Source organism: Salvelinus fontinalis, chromosome 30 (assembly GCF_029448725.1).
Source record: "Salvelinus fontinalis isolate EN_2023a chromosome 30, ASM2944872v1, whole genome shotgun sequence".
NCBI classification, from domain to species: Eukaryota; Metazoa; Chordata; class Actinopteri; order Salmoniformes; family Salmonidae; genus Salvelinus; species Salvelinus fontinalis.
Genome location: NC_074694.1, coordinates 41,934,200 through 41,956,486, shown reverse-complemented (window position 1 = coordinate 41,956,486; position 22,287 = coordinate 41,934,200). Strand labels below are relative to the sequence as shown.

General features: G+C 44.4%; 1 protein-coding gene across 6 annotated transcripts in view; it reads right to left on the bottom strand.

The window, feature by feature from the left end:
• The window catches only part of LOC129829251 (nuclear distribution protein nudE-like 1-B), a 31,302-nt gene extending 9,228 nt beyond the window's left edge, over nucleotides 1-22,074 (bottom strand). For 2 of the 6 annotated variants that reach the window (XM_055890949.1, XM_055890950.1), the window contains exons 1-6: nucleotides 21,492-21,925; nucleotides 12,778-12,878; nucleotides 10,037-10,190; nucleotides 8,687-8,835; nucleotides 5,481-5,617; nucleotides 5,059-5,235 (exon numbers count right to left, since the gene is read on the bottom strand). In XM_055890949.1, the coding sequence (XP_055746924.1) occupies nucleotides 5,059-5,235; nucleotides 5,481-5,617; nucleotides 8,687-8,835; nucleotides 10,037-10,190; nucleotides 12,778-12,872 (712 nt within the window). In that variant the 5' untranslated portion in view covers nucleotides 12,873-12,878; nucleotides 21,492-21,925. The other 4 variants (XM_055890946.1, XM_055890951.1, XM_055890948.1 and 1 more) reach the window with 3 other exon arrangements.
• Between the last annotated feature and the right edge of the window lie 213 nt (nucleotides 22,075-22,287).

The following is a 22,287-nucleotide window of genomic DNA, read 5'->3' as shown; positions in this document are numbered from 1 at the left end:
CTTAATGCCTTGATCCTGTTGCCGCTGGTCATGTTGCTTGATCCGGTATTGGTGGGTCATTCTGTCACGATCGCGTTGACATGAACGAGAGGACCAAGGCGCAACATGATTTGAATACATCTTCTTTTAATAACAACGCCGAAGATGAACACGACACACTTATACAACACTAACGAAAACAACAAACGATCGTGAAAACTTCAAACGTAAGTGCACACACAAACTACTTACGTCGAACTATACATATACACAAACAATGACCCACAAACAGCTAAAGCCTATGGCAGCCTTAAATATGGCTCCCAATTAGAGACAACCGAAATCAGCTGTCTCTAATTGAGAACCCATTCCGGCCACCATAGACTTTCCTAGAACTACACCCAACATAGACACAGCTACACACATACACTCAACACAAAACCATAAACTACAACAAACACCCCCTCTACCATATAATACCCCAAAATACACACATACCCCATGTCACACCCTGACCTAACTAAAATAATAAATAAAACAAATAATACTAAGGCCAGGGCGTGACATAACCCCCCCCTTAAGGTGCGAACTCCGGACGCACCAGCACATAGTCTAGGGGAGGGTCTGGGTGGGCTTCCTTCCACGGCGGCGGCTCCGGCACTGGACGTGGTCCCCACCCCACCATAGTCATAAGGGGCAGCACCGGGATAAGGGGCAGCACCGGGATAAGGGGCAGCACCGGGATAAGGGGCAGCACCAGGATAAGGGGCAGCACCAGGATAAGGGGCAGCACCAGGATAAGGGGCAACACCAGGATAATGGGCAGATCCTGGCTGGATGACGGCTCCGGCGGATTCTGGTTAGACGGCTCATGCCTGGCTGACAGATCCGGCTTCTCATGGCTGGCAGACGGATCTGGACGCTCATGGCTGGCTGACGGCTCTGGCAGATCCTGTCTGGTTGGCGGCTCTGGCAGATCCTGTCTGGTTGGCGGCTCTGGCAGATCCTGTCTGGTTGGCGGCTCTGGCAGATCCTGTCTGGTTGGCGGCTCTGGCAGATCCTGTCTGGTTGGCGGCTCTGGCAGATCCTGTCTGGTTGGCGGCTCTGGCAGATCCTGTCTGGTTGGCGGCTCTGGCAGATCCTGTCTGGTTGGCGGCTCTGGCAGTTCCTGACTGACGAATGGCTCTAGCGGCTCCTGACTGACTAATGGCTCTGACGGCTCGGGACAGACGGGCGGCTCTAATGGCTCTGGACAGACGGATGGCTCAGACGGCATTGGGCAGACGGATGGCTCAGATGGCGCTGGGGAGACGGATGGCTCAGACGGCGCTGGGGAGACGGATGGCTCAGACGGCGCTGGGGAGACGGATGGCTCAGACGGCGCTGGGGAGACGGATGGCTCAGACGGCGCTGGGGAGACTGATGGCTCTGGCCGGATGAGGCGCACTGTAGGCCTGGTGCGTGGTGCCGGAACTGGAGGCACCGGGCTAAAGGCACGCACTTTCAGGCTAGTGCGGGGAGAAGGAACAGGGCATACTGGACCCTGGGGACGCACATTAGGCCTAGTGCGTGGGGCCGGAACTGGTGGTACCGGACTGGGGACACGCATCTCAGGGCTAGTGCGGGGAGCAGCAACAGGATGCACAGGACTCTGGAGACGCACAGGAGGCTTAGTGCGTGGCGCCGGAAATACCGGACCGTGCAGGCGTACTGGTTCCCTTGAAAACCGAGCCTGCCCAACCTTACCTGGTTGAATGCTCCCCGTCGCCCGACCAGTGCGGGAAGGTGGAATAACCCGCACCGGGCTATGTAGGCGAACCGGGGACACCATGCGTAAGGCTGGTGCCATGTATACCGTCCCGAGGAGACGCACTGGAGACCAGACGCGTTGAGCCGGTATCATGGCACCTGGCTCAATGCCCAATCTAGCCCTACCAGTGCGGGAAGGTGGAATAACCCGCACCGGGCTATGAACACGTACAGGAGACACCGTGCGCTCTACTGCGTAACACGGTGTCCGCCCGTACTCCCGCTCTCCACGGTTAGCCTGGGAAGTGGGCGCAGGTCTCCTACCTGCCCTCGGCCCACTACCTCTTAGCCCCCCCCCCCCCCCCAGAAATTTTTGGGTAGTACTCGCGGGTCTCCAGCCTTGTCTCCGTGCTGCCTCCTCATATCGCCTCCTCTCGGCTTTCGCTGCCTCCAGCTCTTCACGAGGGAGGCGATATTCTCCCGGTTGCGCCCAAGGTCCGTTACCATCTAAAATCTCCTCCCATGTCCATGAATCCTTAATGCCTTGATCCTGTTGCCGCTGGTCATGTTGCTTGATCCGGTATTGGTGGGTCATTCTGTCACGATCGCGTTGACATGAACGAGAGGACCAAGGCGCAACATGATTTGAATACATCTTCTTTTAATAACAACGCCGAAGATGAACACGACACACTTATACAACACTAACGAAAACAACAAACGATCGTGAAAACTTCAAACGTAAGTGCACACACAAACTACTTACGTCGAACTATACATATACACAAACAATGACCCACAAACAGCTAAAGCCTATGGCAGCCTTAAATATGGCTCCCAATTAGAGACAACCGAAATCAGCTGTCTCTAATTGAGAACCCATTCCGGCCACCATAGACTTTCCTAGAACTACACCCAACATAGACACAGCTACACACATACACTCAACACAAAACCATAAACTACAACAAACACCCCCTCTACCATATAATACCCCAAAATACACACATACCCCATGTCACACCCTGACCTAACTAAAATAATAAATAAAACAAATAATACTAAGGCCAGGGCGTGACACAGCATTTGTGGGTTCGATTACAGGCTCAAAATGGCCAGAAACAAATAACTTTTTTCTGAAACTCATCAGTCTACTCTTGTTCTTAGAAATTAAGGCTATTTCATGCAAGAAATTACCAAGAAACTGAAGATCTCGTACAACGCTGTGTACTACTCCCTTCACAGAACAGCACAAACTGGCTCTAACCAGAATAGAAAGAAGAGGGGGAGGCCCCAGTGCACAACTGAGCAAGAGGACAAGTACATTAGAGTGACTAGTTTGAGAAACAGACGCCTCACAAGTCCTCAACTGGCAGCTTCATTAAACAGTACCCGCAAAACACCAGTCTCAACGTCAACAGTGAAGAGGCGACTCCGGGATGCTGGCCTTCTAGGCAGTGTTGCAAAGAAAAAGCCATATCTCAGACTGGCCAATAAAAAGTAAAGATGGGCAAAAGAACAAAGACACTGGACAGAGGAATTCTGCCTAGAAGGCCAGCATCCCGGAAGAGAGAGAGAGTGGTGTGTGTGTGTTTATGAGAGAGAGGGAGACGGAGTGTGTGTGTAAGGGAAGGAGAGTGTGTGCGCTGGTGTAAACTGAAGAGTAAAGAACGTTTCATGCAGTGTTTTCCCCTTACTGCCACAATGGCATGCAGACCATTATTCATGTACATTCCTTCCTCCCATTCCTCCAGCAATCAATAGTCCACGATCAGCTCCTTTGTGTTGCTGACGTTGAGGAAGAGGTTGTTGTCCTGGCATCTCTGATCTCTTCCCTATAGGCTGCCCCACTGTCTTCGGTGATCAGGCCTCCCACCGTTGTGTCGTCGGAAAACTTAAGAATGGTGTTGGAGTCATGCCACACACATTCGAGGGTGAAAAGAAAGTAAAGGAGGGGACTAAGCACGCACCCCTGAGGGGTGTTAAGTGTCAGCGTGGCAGATGTGTTATTGCCTACCCTCACCACCTGGGGGCGGCCCATCAGGAAGTCCAGGATCCAGTTGTATTGGCAGGTGTTCAGGTAATTAGCTTAGTGATGAGCTTGGAGGGTACTATGCTGTTGAACACTGAGCTATAGTCAATGATCAGCATTCTCACATAGGTGTTCCTCTTGTCCAGGTGGGAAAGGGCAGTGTAGAGTGCAATAGAGATTGCGTTATCTGTGGATCTGTTGGGGCGGTATGCAAACTGGAGTAGGTCCAGGGTGTCTGGGATGATGGTGTTGATGGGGGCATGACCAACCTTTCAAAGCATTTCATGACTTCGGATGCGACTCCTATGGGGCGATAGTCATTTAGACAGGCTACCTTGGAGTTCTTGGGCACAGGGACTATGGTGGTCTGCTTGAAACATGTAGGTATTACAGACCCCTGTAGGGAGAGGTTGAAAATGTCAGTGAAGATACTTGCCAGCTTGTCAGCGCATGCTCTGAGTACGTGTGTTGGTAATCCGTCTGAATGTTAACGCATTTAAAGGACTTACTCACATCGGCTAGGGAGAGCGTGATCATACAGTCGTCTGAAAAAGCTGGTGCTTACATGCATGGTTCAGTGTTGCTTGCTTCGAAGCAAGCATAGAAGGCACTTCGCTTGCGTCACTGGGCAGTTGGCGGTAGGGTTTCCCTTTGTATTCCGTGATAGTTCGCAAGCCCTGCCACATCCGACGAGTGTCAGAGCTGGTGTGGTATGATTCGATCTTAGTCCTGTACTGACGCTTTGCCTGTTTGATGGTTCTTCAAAGGACATAGCAGGATTTCTTAGAAGTGTCCTTGTCCTTGAAAGCGGCAGCTTTAGCCTTTAGCTCATTGCAGATGTTGCCTATAAATCATGGCTTCTGATTGGGATATGTACGTACGGTCACTGTGGGAAAGACGAACTGACTTGTTGGAAAGGTGGGATCCCTTGACGATGCCACGTCAAATCACTGAGCTTTTCAGTAAGGCATTCTACTGCCAATGTTTGTCTATGGAGATTGCATTGCTGTGTGCTCAATTTTATACACCTGTCAGCAACGGGTGTACTGAAATAGCCGAATCCTCTAATTGGAAGGGGTTTGTATATATAGTGTATCTTATCCATGTCCTTGTTCAGCCACGACTCCGAGAAACATAGGATATTACAGTTCTTCAGGTCCCATTTATAGGATAGTCTCGAACAGAGCTCGTCCATTTTGTTATCCCGTGATTGTACGTTCCCCAATATGACAGTCATTGACATACAGTATACTTCACATAAAAAAGGAGACAGTGTTGAGGTCAGAGCAAAAGGGTACCTGTGGTGTTGGCGAAGGCATTGTCCAGACTCTGTGCGAGCGGCGTTGCGGGGAGAGACAGTGAGGCCTGGACAGAGTAATCCATCTTGTCATTGTCCTCCTGGATGGGTGAGGTGGGCGCCGACATCCTGGTTACGTCCGTACTTCGCTCTCGGACGGCGAGCTCCTGACGCAGGTCTGACAGACAAGCAGACAGACAGACTATTTAAGACGAAGTCAGACCAGACATTCAAATTGAGGTTAATGGTGCGATAGTCTCTCCCAACAATAATTTGTGGTTGTAAGCAATGCTAATGCTGTGAGTACATGGGTTCTATTCATTTCACACATATCACTGAGAAGATGAAAGAGAAAAGGGAACAGCTAATTTTCTAATGAGTGAAGACAGGCAGGGGTTTGAGTGAAAACGGATCAATAAGCACCTCTGGCCTCGTCTTTCAATCTCTGCACTGAGACCAGGACGGACTCCTTCTCATCCAGCTCGCTCTCCAGGAAGGCGTTCCTCTCGATAGCCTGGTTCAGACGCTGCTCAAAGTCCTCCAGGGACACAATTGTAGCCCTGCAGAAATAAACAAATAATTTAATTCAAAGGAAAACGCTGTTCAGTGGACTCTTGGCTTCTGTACACAAAAGGCACATGCTGAAACATACACTGATACCCGTGTTCCACCGTGATGCATTATTGCTATTTAGTGCTAAATTAATCTCTCGTGGACAAACTGCGCAAACATAAATCGAGCCTCTGACTAAATGATGCATGATTTTTGTTCTTGGTTAACAGAGGTCAGTGCAAAATTAACATGTCTGCTGAATGGACATATTCTTTCCACAGCTTACCAGCTTGCACATATCATATTCCACATGTCGATGATGCTTATTAAGCATTGTTTGAACCAAAAGATTACATGAAATGGAAACAATGAAACAAAAATGAAATGAAACAACGATTCATGACGTTAATATCATGTATCATACAATAATGAATCATTTTGAAATATGATGTAAATAATAGTCCCATATATTCAACATGCTGTAAACTATTGTTTTTTTTAAACAGTTATACTTTTTAATCCCTTATTAACTCTAATTAGTATGACCCTTACTATGTTCACTGATTGTCTACATTCCCTGGTTCAAGTGTTCATGATGTAAGAAGGCACTGAGTTGCTAAAAGTTGTTAGGTTTATCCGTTAAATTGTTGGGAGCATATACAGTGCATTCGGAAAGTATTCAGACCCCTAGACTTTTTCCACATTTTGTTACGTTACAGCCTTATTCTAAAATAGAATGTTATTTCCTCAGCAATCTACGCACAATACCCCATAATGCGGAACAACATCACAGTACCAAAACGTCACGATACTTACGATACCAACATTTTAGAATACCATTTCATATGATACTGACATTTTGTCTATAAATTCAGTAGAACTTTTGAAGCAACAGCAACTAGCATTCGCCGGATCAATAATGTCACTTTCATGCGCGTATCACGTGTGGCAGCTGTAATCAGCCAGCCCCATCCCCTTCCAGCCCTCACTCGCTTCTCTACAGCCTCTCATCCTGCTCGTCTATTCCTCCATCAGTTTAAAAGTATATCATTTATCTGAGAAGGCGAGCAGGGATTCAGACACGGACCAGTCTACTGTTGTTACATTTGTACATTTCATACATTGGAGCAGCGCGGAGAGCGGAGTCAGCCGTGCAAGTTTACTGTCATGCAGCAGTGCTGGAGAGGAAAAACAGCTTTGTGACAGGCATGCTTGCAGCTTTACAGCAAAGAAAACAGCTCTTCCCTATTTCAAATGATCTAAGAAATATGAGCCATACAACCAAGAGCTACCTTTTTTCTTCTTTCGCGTTATCATTTTAAAACCAATCCTGGGCCGATAATTACTGGTTTGATAAAGAACAACATTATTCAGTCATCATAGCTAGCTAACAACCTGGTAACTTGACAGTAGGTCTAGGCAAATTTGATTGGCACTGGAAGAAAGGAAAAAGGTCTGCTACTCATGAGACGTGTTTCAAAGGATTCATATAGGCCTAAACTATATCAAAGAGTGGTGTGTGTGTGTTTATAAGTTTGAGAGTATGTAAGGGAGGGAGTGTGTGTGTTACAACTGAAGAGTAAAGAAGATTTCATGCAGCATTTTCCCCTTATTGCCACAATGACATGCAGATCATTAGGTGGTGAGGGTAGGTAGCAACACAGCTGCCACACTGATTGTCAACACTGGAGCCCCTCAGGGGTGCGTGCTCACTCCCCTCCTGTACTCCCTGTTCACCCACGACTGCATGGCCAGGCACCACTCCAACACCATCATTAAGTTTGCAGACGACACAACAGTGGTAGGCCTGATCACCGACAACGATGACACAGCCTATAGGGAGGTCAGAGACCTGGCCGGGTGGTGCAAGAATAACAACCTATCCCTCAATGTAACCAAGACTAAGGAGATGATTGTGGACTACAGGAAAAGAAGAACCGAGCACGCCCACATTCTCATCGACGGGGCTGTAGTGGAGCAGGTTGAGAGCTTCAAGTTCCTTGGTGTCCACATCACCAACAAACTAGAATGGTCCAAACACACCAAGACGGTTGTGAAGAGGGCACGACAAAGCCTATTCCCCCTCAGGAAACTAAAAAGATTTGGCATGGGTCCATGCCATTCTATGCAGTATTTTATTATACAGTGTGAAGTTAAATGCTATATGTGTTGTATTGAGTAGAAGTGTGAATATCAGTGACAGGTTTTTGTGTGTAGCACATGCACATAACGTTTAGAAAACGGGAACAATTGTCAAACAGGACACGAGGCCACTGAATTTTCCCCCTGTGGTATTACGAAATTACTTGGCATTGTAATACTTGGCCTGGTGTCGTTAGTAAAATGTTGGTATCGTGACAACACTACTCTCATTAACGAGCTCCTTTTGCCCACAGGACTGCCGCTGACTGTGGTTGTTTCTCGGTAAACCGTAGACAATGTAGTGCGTGAAATGCCCAGGAGGGTGGCCGTTTCCGAGATACTGGATCCGGCGTGCCTGGCACTGACGATCATAGCACGCTCAGCCGTTTGCCCATTCTAACGTTCAATCAAACAGTAACTGAATGGCTTGATGCCCGTCTGCCTGCTTTATATAGCAAGCCACGGCCACGTGACTCACTGTCTGTAGGAGCGATCCATTTTTGTGAACGGGGTGGTGTACTTAATAAACTGGCCAGGGAATTTACAGCAATCAGACCCATTTGGGCCAGAGGCATGTTTAAATTGGAATGGGGACTTTCCATCAGTCATCCGATTACTCCCAATGAAGAGCACAGTGGGGAATTAATTAGGAAACATGCAACAAGCATCTCAGCCTCCAGCATTCATCAGCACCTCTCTGCATGGGGTTAATGTATGAGTTTGTGTTCTGAAAGAGGATGAATACTTTTGCATCTATTGTTAGATTAGTACTACTGGTAGGATATTATCTCTACTATTGCCTTTTTCGTCCAAAACAAACATCCTGAAGTATACAGTAAATATCAGGTTATGACAACTTCTACAGCTCCTCTTCTAATGCTGTATCCAGTATCTGTCTGTTAGATACTGTGTAGTGGTCTGGTCTCTTTGCTGACCTCTTGGCTCTTTCTAGGTCGTCGTTGGACTGCTCGAGCTCCCGCACGTATTTGTGGAGCTGCTCCTTGATGCCCCGGGTCTGTCCCAGGTCATCCTCCAGCATGTTGATCTGTTTGTAGCTCTGGGCATACTGCTGCTCCATTTTTTCCTGGAGGGGGGGGTGGTCAAGAGATGGAGAGAGAGAAGAAAGGGAGGGAGACAATTTTAAATAGGCAAAGGACGTTAAAGCTTTATTTTCCTAACACCTCGCAGTCACACGCACACCCAAACAGTGGAGGGAACCACCGTGGTAACCTACATTCTGTCATCTATTTTACAGAGCACTCCGTTATGCTCCATTTACTCCAGCGTTCTCAGGGTATGGGATGATGATGTGACCCCCTATCTTCTGCTCCAGCTCTCTGGAGCTCAGCTCAATAAATGTGACTGAGTCTGCCAGTCTTTCTGACCTATATCTTCTGGATATGTCACGTCTGAATCAATTAACCACTAACCTGGGCCAGACAAATCCTGCTTTGTCCTGAAATGCCGTTTTACATGAACTACATATTCATCAGCACATACATACTAGCCTACGTCAAGTAGCTCGTATCTCATAACAAGGCGTTACTCAAGGTGACAGACACAGTCGCAGACACATTCTCTGGCATCAGAATGAGAAAACCAGTCATTGCTGTGGTATTTTCCATAAACAAAGGCATGAAAGCAATACTTGATTCTTGCCTGGAATAACCACCAGACAGTTGAAAATAAAGCAGAACAGAAGACAATCTCGCCATCACCGGCGGGGGGACTCGCATGGCTTGAGTCGTAATGTGAACATGGACACAGAGCCACACTCATCCCAGCGCTAATTACGGCATGAGAATGAATGTGCTGCTGATGCATTGTGTATGAGAATGATACGTTTCATGCGAATGAACCACAGCTGGATATAACAGGATGTCGAGGGGCAGTAAAGCACAGGTGCCGATTCCCCATAGTAGTGATCAGAGCAAGATTGGGAAAGAGAGTTCCTTGTCTGCCTGACTGATACGACTTCTGTCTAAGAACCCTGTCTCCTTTACTGTTGAACATGCCTGATACGTCATTAATAACTTCTATAGGTTGGAACACTGACAGACACATGCTAACGTAACGTGCCTCCTCTCTGGAGACCGCAATAAAGGACAAGCCATGATTAAGTCAAAGGTATGGCGTGTTTCTTAGGTTGTCAAAAGAGGAGCATGAACGCTAAAGGCGCCTCTAAAATATTTTCTTGTCAATTCATGCGATAAACTCACATTTCAATAACAATATGTATTTTTTTTACTGGAGCCGATCTAGTGTATTGTGTCCCTCTTGTGTACCTTGAGTGAGTCCACCTCGTTCTTAAGTCTGCTGTTTTCAGTGTGCAGGACTCTCGTGCGGTGCTCGGCCTGGCCCAGCTGGGTCTCCAGTTCTGCCTCCAGCTCTCTGCTGCCCTCCTGAAACTCCAGCAGCTCCTCCTGGGCCTCCTGGCAACTGACAGGGCAGACACCACCGGAGGACATGGTTAGTACAACAACATTGTTATTTAACAGTCCATTAGTATTTATTTGGTTTTTACTATGAAATTAAAAGTACCCAGGTTAAGCATATAAGACTTAAAGAAACGATCCTGTACTTTTGTATACTTTTTAACCCGTAGTTCTGAAAGTAGAGCTCACGAGCCAAAAGTGGTCCCCGAAAATTGAGTACAACGTCACATGTGCAGCTATGTGCACCACATCATTGCCCTCTCGCTCTCTTGCTCTGCTGTGGTGGCATGATGTGACTTTTGCTAGCTGTCACTCATATGGTGAGGGGCTGACGCTCATTGGTTGAACTCAAATTGCTAGGAGGCTGGACCACATGGGGGAAAATGGCGCAGCACAGCTTCCAGAGAAACAGTCGCTTTCAAACTACGGATTTTGTGGCTAGGCTAATTGCGGTAAGACAGTAATTCTGCTCATAGCGGGAGGTTTAAAACATACTCAGTATTCACCAAAGTTCCGGAGCATATCTTTAAAAATAGAAATCACAAAATCATGTTACAGCCTTCTATGATGAATGGTATCTACGATCTACAAGACTTCTTAAAGTCAAAGCGTATCCTGTTTTGTAGACAGTAACAGGAACTAGCAACCCATAAATGACCAATCTTCTTTGTTTATCTAATAACATGAAAATCCTACATGACATACAGTAGGTACTTAAACATACACAATTGTCTTCAGGCCATTTAAACAGTGGAAATTGAAAGCGCAGATCCTGGCCGCTTCACAAAGCCCACACAGGATTTGCACTGTTACGCTTGATCGTGATCCAGCCAATCAAAGAACCCTCTGACTTTCCTAACACCACATCACGTCACTTGTCCACCCTGGCCTCTCCAAAACGGCAACAGACTGTCTGTCTGCTACCCAGAGCAAAATTAGATATTATATAAATAACCAAAAGGTTGGGTTGTTTACTGTGGGCATGTGGCCAGGACAGGGTAGCGTTTCAGGGTGGGGGTTGGGTTGAATGGGGTTATGTAAGTAAGTGTCTGCCCGCTAAAGCCATGGACACACAGCTGCTCTAAAAATGGCTGTGTCCGGGGGCCATCGGCATTGCACGCTACAGGCATGTGACCGGTGGGACACGGTGGAAGGGGGGCCTGGAAACAGCACCCACTTTCCTGCTATGGGCTGTCTGTCCTGTGTTGCTACCCTGGGGGCAGTGGTGTTTTGAAGGGGAAAGCCAAGTGGGCTCTTTAACTTTAAAACCCCAGCAGGTCACCACTTCCTCCATCTGTGGTTAGTTCCAAACGCAGCATCAGCACCCTCGGCGGTCTTTGAACTGCTTGTTTTGCCCAAGAGGTGAATGTCCCTTTTGGATATCCCTGACCTGTCAAGGAACCCGAGCATCCTCTCTATTGGCAAATGTTTTTGCAACAGTGTTTAGGGGAACCCTCAAGCAAGAGCATCTATTGTTGATACTAAGGAGCTGCTTCACTACTAAATTCATGACAATCTTAAACACACATTTATTGAGCGATACAAAGGGGAGTGGCTTTGATTCCCATTGGGTGTAAATGTCCATAGAGTCTCATATAAGTGGGTGTAGTTACCCCTAGCGCTGGGTGTGTCTGCTGTCCACTGTGATCTTATCAGCAGTCTTTTGTATCAAAACAGCAGTGCGCCTGTGCTGTGTGATGAATAGACCACAGAGTCACGTCTGTCGCCCATTGCCAGTCTCGCACAGATGGGAAAAGAAAACATACATCTAAGACCGCTATTACATAATCCCATTCAGTGTAGACTTAAGATATATATATATTTTTGGTATTTTACCCCCTTTTTCGTCATATCCAATAGCGATCTTGTCTCATCGCTGCAACTCCCCAACACGCTCGGGAGAGGCGAAGGTCGAGTAATACGTCCTCCGAAACATGACCCGTCAAACCGCGCTTCTTAATACCTGCCTGCTTAACCCGGAAGCCAGCTGCACCAAAGTGTCGGAGAAAACACTGTTCAACTGATGATTGCGCTAGAGTGCAATGAACCAAGTAAAGCATCCAAACCCTCCTCTAACCAGGACGACGCTGGGCCAATTGTGCTCCGCCCTATGGGACTCCCGTTCACGGCCGGTTGTGACACAGCCTGGGATAGAACCCGGGTCTGTAGTGCTGCCTCAAGCACTGCGATGCAGTGCCTTACATCGCTGCGCCACTCGGGAGGCCTTAAGAGACTTTCTAATGTGAAACCAGATCTGTCCCTTTGGAAGTATAAAGGAGTATTGAAGGACATTCCTAACATGGTCTTACATAAAGGACTTTCACAGGTTAAACTGTATCAGTCATTCATTAATGCTCTTAAAAACGAAAGAGTGAGGAGAGCTAGGCTATGAGGTCAATGTAACAAGTCTGGATGGGGAATTCCCTTTCACAAGTACTCAGGATTTAAAGTACAGGTATATATAGTGAAACCACAGGATTCCAACATACTATCATACTTCTGAGTTTCTGGTGAGTTCAAGTAAAAGAAGCCTGATGATCTTAGATATAGCATTAATGTAACATAAAAGGCATGATTTGTGCATATCTTACTTTTTCTTGTACTTGAGGGAAAGAGTCTTCCAGAAGTCAATCTCCTCGTCTTTCGAGGTGAATTTTGGAATCATATCTGTGTTCATGATATACATTTAGATCTGGAAAAATCAACAGAAACAATTTATATTACACAAATCAAATGGATTTATATTGCCCTTCTTACATCAGCTGAAATCTCAAAGTGCTGTTCAGAAACCCAGCCTAAACCCCCAAACAGCAAGCAATGCAGGTGTAGAAGCACTGTACAAACAAACAATTCTATTTATCAGTAGCACTGTTGGGTTGCAAAAGTTGAGTGGCAATACATCATCGTCATATAGACAAACAACCACCAGAGCAAATATGGTACATATTTGACCACAGTAGAGTACACAGAGCATCCATCAGTGACACAGGACATTCTTCATTAGAAACATTGACAGAATGACCTGAAGTACCCTGCTCTGTCCTCTCCAATCGATACCTTCTCAACATCCTCTCAAGCTATTTTTGTACAGTTGTAACCGAGTGCCATAGAATGTGTTTATGCGTAATGGATGTGCGCCCCCGCTCGTTCTCTCTCTCTTCTGTATAGTTACAAAACACACTGGAATGATTTTCAACTCAGCAATTTCAACTCTTATTTAGTAATCATTTATTATGCACTGTATGCCAAAGCCACAGCAGCTGGCTCTTCCGCAGGTTGCCTAGCTCTTGAACTTCCCAGGCCAGTTAGTGTTGGACTCCTAGGACTGCAAGCTTTAGCCTATCTAGCTTAGATCTATCGCCTAATAAGACAGACATCAACTCCTGGGCTGTAGCATCAGGTCCCATCAGGACACAGAAATCTGTAGATCAATGATTTTTCTGGGAACTAATCAAAGGGCCTGTCTGAGTCCCTAGCCTCAAACAGGGTGGATTACTAAAATAACTGTATTAATTTCCCCTAGCACAGAAAAAAGGGATGTAACAACGCATATTTGAGTTTCCTGGAATTAGAAAACAATTTAAAAAGCGATGTGTTAGCCTATACATAGAGATCTGCTGTGTCAACTACTGTTGCAGTATTAAGCTCCAGATAACTCTCTTGATTCAAATGTAAAAAATGGGAAATAGGTTGCAGTAGAAAACGAGACATTCTAATTTCCCTGGATGTAAAAAAAAGTGTGGCCAGGAGTAGGGCTGTGGCGGTCATGAAATTTCATCAGCCGGTGATTATCAAGCAAATAACCGTCGGTATCACGGTAACTTACCGTTAATTAACAAACACATTTAGCATCTCCTGGCTTCCTTCCACACACAACCTACTGATGCAGACCATTGGAACATCTCCTAGTCTAATAAATCCATGTAATATAGCCTACACCCTCACAATAAATCCATTGTTCATTTTAGACAGGTCTAAAGAAACATTCATGAAGAAAATGTAGTCTATTTCAGAAGAACAGAATAGCATACTCTGAGTTGTCCTTAATTAAGGTCCTGATCTGGTTATGTCATATGGCTGTGGGCTACACTAGTTCATTTAGCAGACAAGATTTGGTTAGAATTCTGTGACATTATTTTATAGTATGAAGAATACAATTGAACAAAGCCGAATAAAAAAAGAAAGGATATTTTCTCCAAATGATTTGAGGGAGTGGGCACATGCGGCTATTCTGTGTTGAGCGGTTAAAAAAGAAATAGGTACTCCTATATGCTTAATTTAGAGTTATGTAACTTTAGTTGTTATACAAACGTTGGGCTATATGTTTAGATTTTAAGACATTGTAAGGCTGTATGATGCGAGTAATCATGATTTGAAAGGCATGAGCCCTGCTTAGTTGTTTGTGCAGGCTGTATGTAAACACTTCATCAGTCTCTCATTCACAATTTGACAAGCACTTGATAATGACTGGAATTTCCCGGCGGCATCCCTTGTGTGTGGCCGTAATGCACCCTAAAAAGAAAATCTATGCCTTTTGCGGCCAGCGGCCGTTGTTCCATTCTTCCTGCGTGCTCTGAAGTGCCTCTCACTCACATGGCTCTCCATCACGTGATCAGGTCTTTCTCACAGGCTACAAGTGAAGACAGACACTTTGGGGATGCAACTGCTCACGTTCTTATTCAATTCCAAGATGCATATTAAAGATATTGGAAGAACTGTCCACATTTACTTTTCGTCAGCCAACAAGATGAGTAGGCCTAATGAACAGCAAACGCACTAATCTATCTACTATCCCGATAGTACAAAAGTTTACCTATTCTGTGCGAGAAATAAATATTCCAAACATAGTCTGGGACAGTTGTGGGATGTGATAGATCCCAAATTAATACAACCACTAGCATCAAAACAAATATTTTACGGAACATTTAGCTTCAAATATGATAAACTGTTAGGCTATTCCTTCACATTATAAGCACAGCAATGCACACACAGCAGTAGGCTAAGCGCGAGTGTTCCATTAGCGGGAAAACACCATTATCAATTGTGACCGCAAATGCGATTATGCATGTAATGCTTTTATTATAAAAGGTGCATTTTATGGTGAAAATGATCTTCCCCAAACTTGAACTCACACACTGCTTATGTATGCCAGTTAGGCTCTACACCCCTTGTAAAGCAAATTAATGTGCTTAATTTTAAAATTGCCCACTTTAGTTGCAAATAAAAGGCATTTTTCTTGCCTAATGCTGGGCATCATTCACAAGTAATAATACAGTGCATTCGGAAAGTATACAGACCCCTTGTCTTTTTACACATTTTTTATTACGTTACAGCCTTATTCTAAAATTGATTAAATTGTTTTATTCCTCAACCGACACACAATACCACATAATGACGAAGCAAAAACAGTTTTTTTTTACATTTTTGCAAATGTATTAAGGATTTAAAAATCTGAATGACCTTATTTACATAAGTATTCAGAACCATATCTCAGTACTTTCTTGAAGCACCTTTGGCAGCAATTACAGCCTCCAGTCGTCTTGGGTATGACTCTACAAGCTTGGCACATCTGTTTTTAGGGAGTTTCTCCCATTCTCTGCAGATCCTCTCAAGCTCTGTCAGGTTGGATGGGGAGCGCCGCTGTACAGCTATTTGCATGTCTCTCCAGAGATGTTCGATTGGGTTCAAGTCTTGGCTCTGGCTGGGCCACTCAAGGACATTCAGAGACTTGTCCCAAAGCCACTACTGCGTTGTCTTGGCTGTGTGCTTACGGTCATTGCCCAGTTGGAAGGTGAACCTTCGCCACAGTTTGAGGTCCTGAGCGCTCTGGAGCAGGTTTTCATCAAGGATCTCTGTACTTTGCTCTGTTCTGTCCCTCAATCCTGACTAATCTCCCAGTCCCTGCCGCAGAAAAACATCCCCACAGCATGATGGTGCCAGGATTCCTCCAGATGTGACGCTTGACATTCAGGCCAAAGAGTTCAAACCAGTTTTCGCTTTGTCATTATGGGGTATTGTGTGTAGATTGATGAGGAACATTTTTATTGAATCAATTTTTGAAAATGTGGGAAAAGGGAAGGGGTCTGAATACTTTCCGAATGCACTGAATATAATTCACAAGTGATAAACTAATATTGTCACCCATCAGAATATTCTTAATTTAATATTGTCTTTACATATAGTAAATCATATGTGTGAAATTTGTTTTGATTTAGAAAGGACCATTATCATGCACCCATCTCGAGACAGGGGCAGGGGGAAAAAATACATGTCATCTATGCACTTAAATAGTGAATGGAGGATGCTTTTCCGTGGTTCATTTTCATGCCAGCCAGGTAGGCTACACTCCTGTTGTAAAGATAAGCAATGTGCTTAATATTAGGAAAGTTGAGAAATAAATATAGTAGGCCTAGCCTATAGAAACCTGATGGGATCCTCCTCTTTTTAAGAGGCCATCACTCTGTTTCCTCACACAATTGCATAGCCAATAGAAATGTTGCTCAACATGAGCTCTCATGAACTGTTTGATTAGATTTTGAATCACATTTGCATTGATGTAGAGTGATTAGGGGGACAATAGAGTGCTGAGTACCAGGCAGTTAGCAAGTTTGGTAGGCTACTAATGACCATCAGCAGCATCAGAGCTTGGAGAAGCTTAATTACCGTGACTAAACAGTCACGTGGAATTTGACTGCCTTCATGACGTGGAACCGCCGGTGTGGCGGAAATACGGTCACCGCAACAGGCCTAGCCAGGAGTCACATTCATCAGTGACTCCATATTCTATGTGCATTGATTAGAGATCTCCCACTTCACGTTGCTACACATGGAGCATCTTACTGTAGTGCCAACAAAATAAAGCTACAGTACACGTGTGAAACCTGTGTAGGCTATACGGCCCTCAAACTCAACTCTGGACCGCGAAGCCTGTTCCACTCCGTTTGTCCATTGTTCCTTTCTAATTATGGATTTTAAACCTGGGACACCAGGTGGGTCCAATTAATTATCAGGTAGAAGAGAAAACCAGCAGGCTCTAGACCTCGTAGGGTAAGAGATGTATACCACGTTATAAAAAAATTAAAAACGACATTCACAAGTTTGTTTTATTAAATTAAGGATTTCAAATGTCATGGTATATCCTTGTGTGTAGAAATGTCACATTGTCTCCATTCAATAAAATGATCTAAGTCTTCTCATTGTAAAATAGGCCTATGATTATTCTTTTTTTTGTAGAAGGAAATGAATACTCTTGCAAGTATTCGAATACTAATGTCCATTCGGATATTCGAATAATCGTACCAATCCCTACAACAAACTGAGAAAGTCACTGTACTACTGACACTTCTCTTGTCGTCTCCTGCCCTGGTATGGGATTTATGCAGGTGGGCAACCAATAGCCAGATAGCCGACAACTCAAGGAAAAAGAGCGAGAGGTAAATAGGGAGAGATGGACAACGCTTCTGTTGTGCAGTAGTTAGTGGCATTCTGATAAAACCTTGGGAACAAAATGTTGCTGACTGACTGACCTCTACTCTGGAATGACATTATATTGAATGTAGTGACAAAATAGTTTGATGGCCACAAAGGACTGAGCCAGACTGAGCCTTGAGAGAGAGGCAGTAGAACAGCTCAATTTGCTGTACAGAAATCATACAAGGATGAACAGAATATTGCAGTGGAATTGCCATGTACTCTCCTTACTCCTTACTTTGAAAGTGTTTTTCTGTCTGGAGAGTTGGTGATGGGTGGTAAGAGAGTTGTAGAAAATAGGGATGTGGACTGTGTAGGGTTGCACATTTTGGGGAATATTCAGAGGTGGAAACTTTACATGGGAATTACCGGGAATATATGCGAATTAATATTAATACCATTTAAATGTAGATGTTTTTTGCATTAGATATATTTACTATATCATATGGAGACAGAAACATTTTACCTGATCATAAGTAGACATAATTGCAAATGATTAAATCCTTCCAATAGAAAAAAAAGTAGTTACAAATGGAACTTTAATTAAATGAGTTGACTCTTCACATGGGATGATTTCACTGAACAACAAAAGAAAGGGAATATTGAATGATCCCCAATGATCCATCGCATCTCCCAAAAACGTTTTCAACATACATCTGTAAAATGATAGTCTAGAAACTAAAGCTTTGGTTGTCTTCCTCTCAGGCTTCCATGTCTTCTCTCTGGACCTCCTCAATGTCCACCTCTTGAACATCAGACTGAGGCCTCATCTTCACTTTCACTTTCCAACCTTGTTGAGGATGGCTCGTTGTCAGGCTCAAAAAGCCTCAAATTTGCCCGGATGGCCACCAATTTTTCAACCCTTGTATTGGTCAGCCTGTTGCGTGCGTTGGTGTGTCTGTTCCCAAACAAGGACCAGTTGCTCTCTGAGGCGGCTAATGTTGGTGGGATTTGGAGGATGATGGAGGCAACAAGGGAAAGAGCCTCAAACCCACAAAGTCCCTTCCACCAGGTGGTTGATGAGATATGTTGGCACAACTGCCATATTGCATCTCCATCCCAAAAGCCCTTTCTTGGAAGTGTACTTCGCCAGACTGCCAAGAACCTTGCCCTCATCCAGGTCAAGGTGGCGAGACACGGTAGTGATGACACCATAGGCCTTGTTGATCTCTGCACCAGACAGGATGCTCTTGCCAGCATACTTGGGGACCAACATGTACGCTGCGGCGTGTGTGGGCTTAAGGCAGAAGTCTTCACGCTTTTTGATGTATTTCAGAACTGCAGTTTCCTCTGCTTGGAGCAACAGTGAAGTGGGCAGGGCAATACGGATTTCTTCTCTTACATCTGCAAGCAGAGTCTGAACATCAGACAGGATGGCATTGTCTCCCTCAATCCGTGCAATGGCTACTGCTATAGGTTTCAGGAGTATCAGGCTGCTTATCACTCTCTCCCAAAATACATCATCCAGGAGGATCTTCTTGATGGTGCTGTCCATATCGGCAGTCTGTAATATGGCCATTTCTTGGAGAGACTAATTCCCCTCCAGGAGACATGATGAAAACACCACCCCAACATGTATTGATGGGCAGCTTCAATGTGGTGCTCTTATTCTTCTCACTTTGCTTGGTGAGGTAGATTGCTGCTATAACTTGATGACCCTTCACATACCAAACCATTTCCTTGGCTCTCATGTTTTCAGTGCCATAATGTCCTTGAGGAGCAGATTCAATGCATGAGCAGCACAGCCAATGGGTGTGATGTGAGGGTAGGACTCCTCCACTTCAGACCAAGTAGCCTTCATGTTCGCAGCATTGTCTGTCACCAGTGCAAATACTGTGGTCCAAGGTCATTGATGATTGCCTTTAGCTCATCTGCAATGTAGAAACCGGTGTTTCTGTTGTCCCTTGTGTCTGTGCTCTTGTAGAAAATTGGTTGAAGGGTGGAGATGATGTAGTTAATTATACCTTGCCCAGGAACATTCGATCACCATCAGAGATGATTGCAATACAGTTTGCTTTCTCTATGATTTGTTTGACCTTCACATGAACTCTGTTGAACTCTGCATCCAGCAAATGAGTAGATAAAGCATGTCTGGTTGGAGGGGTGTATGCTGGGCGAAGAACATTCAGAAACCTCTTCCAATACACATTCCCTGTGAGCATCAGAGGTGAACCAGTTGCATACACAGCTTGAGCAAGACATTCATCAGCATTTCTCTGACTACGTTCCTCCATTGAGTCAAAAAAACTTCTGATTTCAGGAGGACCATGAGCTGTTGCTATCAAATAAAGTGTCTGATTCATCATTTTCACCTCGAATAGAAGTAGAGGGACTCTTTGTTGCATTCTTCACATATGATTTGGCACAGTATTTGCAAAAGCTTTTCCTTCTACATTAGCTGCAGTGAAATGTCTCCACACATCAGATAGTGCCCGTGGCATTTTCCTGTAAAGATGAGAAAAAAATGAGTAAAATAGACCAAACACAATTCCATGTACAGATAAATAGTTAAGCAGTTAGATTAAACAACTCCTTTGTAAGATAAATGTTTTAAAATGAAACATGTATGGAAACTGGTGAATTAACACTCCTCAGTTAGCAGGCTCAAGCAAGCTAAAACCCACATGGTAGCAAAAACTAACTAGCAGAAAATGTTAACAAGTTAGAAATTATTTAAACACACTTTGCTGTAGGCTACTATTTACTAATTAACAAAACATTATGTCATATTAAATATATTCACCCCACCCAGTATTACCATCAAAACTTACCAGAAAGCATGTAGTCCTTGGCTCAGACAGTGTAGTAGCGTGAGCTCAATAGCATCTCATTAGTGTGCAAGATCTTGAGAATCAGCTGTACATATATATGATGGATGAGTGCACTGCACATGTGATGGAAGAATGCACTGTGCATGCAGAGGGTAGCAATTCCATTTGAATTGGGGATAGTTTAACCAAAATATGCCACAAGACCTAGAATTGCCTTGTGTATCCCACAAAAAAAGGTTAACTGTTAAAAGCTAACTTTTGTGCATAAATTCATCAACATTCCCCAAATTCCAGGGCTTAACTTCCCATGAAAAATGTCCAGAATTTACCGTAAAGTTTCCGAACCATTGCAACCCTAGGACTGAGAGAAGGGAGTTGGAGAGGAGAGAAAGAGGTGGTGTAGCTTGTACTTGAAGGCCACTACTCATTATAATATTAAGCCCACATGACAGGAAGATGCATGCAGTGCCTGACACGTTTTCTATTACCGCTGAATTATTTAGTGGGATAAGGAGAAATTCTCCTCCCTGGCAAAAATGATATCACAAAATGTGGTGCAGAATAATAGTAAAGAATAGGCTGGCTATATGGTGAATATACTGGATCTTACTGAAGGTAACGCTTTAGCTAGCTACAGCATGATCTCATTCTTGCATCATCATCATCATCATCTCTAACAGGAATCCTTAACGTGAAGAACATCTTCTGCCAGAAAAACCACCGACATGACAAGCCCATTTCAAGGCCATCTGGCATGTGGAAAAATAATACTTCACAAATCTATCCATCTATAACAAATAAAGTATAGCATTGTCATTTAGTTTGCTGTCATTAGTTACAAGGTAGTACGCCAAAATGAACTGTCAAAACCAAACTGTCAGCTGTCAAACATGCCCGGTCTCCGAGTCGCTAGCCACACGGGGTGACGCTTGGCTAACGTTAACTAGCTAGCTACTTACTGGTAGCTACCCCCATCAATTCGAAGGAATTGTATTTTCTTGCATTTTGCGATAATAAAGACAACGATTACATTGTGTAAAATCCCAACACAATGTCATACATACATATTGCGACGTACTTGAACATTTCCAGTCGGTGTATTGCCCCTTTCGATGGTTTTCAGTCCATAGTTGTCCTCTTGGTGGTTCTCTGTAGTGATGTGCAGTTCGCTAACGATTCGTTCTTTTTGAACGACTCTTTTTTTCCTGACTCGAGAGTCATGATTCGTTTTTCTGAGTGACTCGTTCATATTAGGGGGTTGTTTGACCTACTGTAACTGTTAAGTGCTGGCAGCAATGAGTCAGTCCTACAGCAGGATTAATACACGCTTGTCTGTCATATGCGCGCAGGGAAATAGATCATGAGCATAGAGAAGAAAAATACATGTTCACACCTGATAATTGATTATTGAATATTATGATAAAAACAGCTTTGTATAACCAAAACATACACCGCATCTCCTCAACGAACTCGAGTAAAACGTGAAAGCACGTTCAAGAATGTCAACACCTCACCTGATTGGTCGGAAGAAAATGTCCTGTCCACCAGAGCTCATGTCTTTCCTTTGGTGCTTGCTTGCAGATTTTTTTTTTTTAACTGCTAAACTTTTGGCACAGGTTAGTTGCAAAATGTGTGCCAAAACTCTGAGTGCACAGATTCGACATCGGCAAATGTAGTTTTGATTCACAGAAGAAGATTCACCAGTCGCAAGTTTACAAAATGAGTTGTATTCATTCTGAAATGTAGCTGCGTGCTTGCAAATCTTATTGAATATATTCACATATTAATTTACATGTTTGGAAGTGTTGTATTTATTCGCACATCACGCGTTCAAGTGTTGCATTTATTCTCAAAATAACT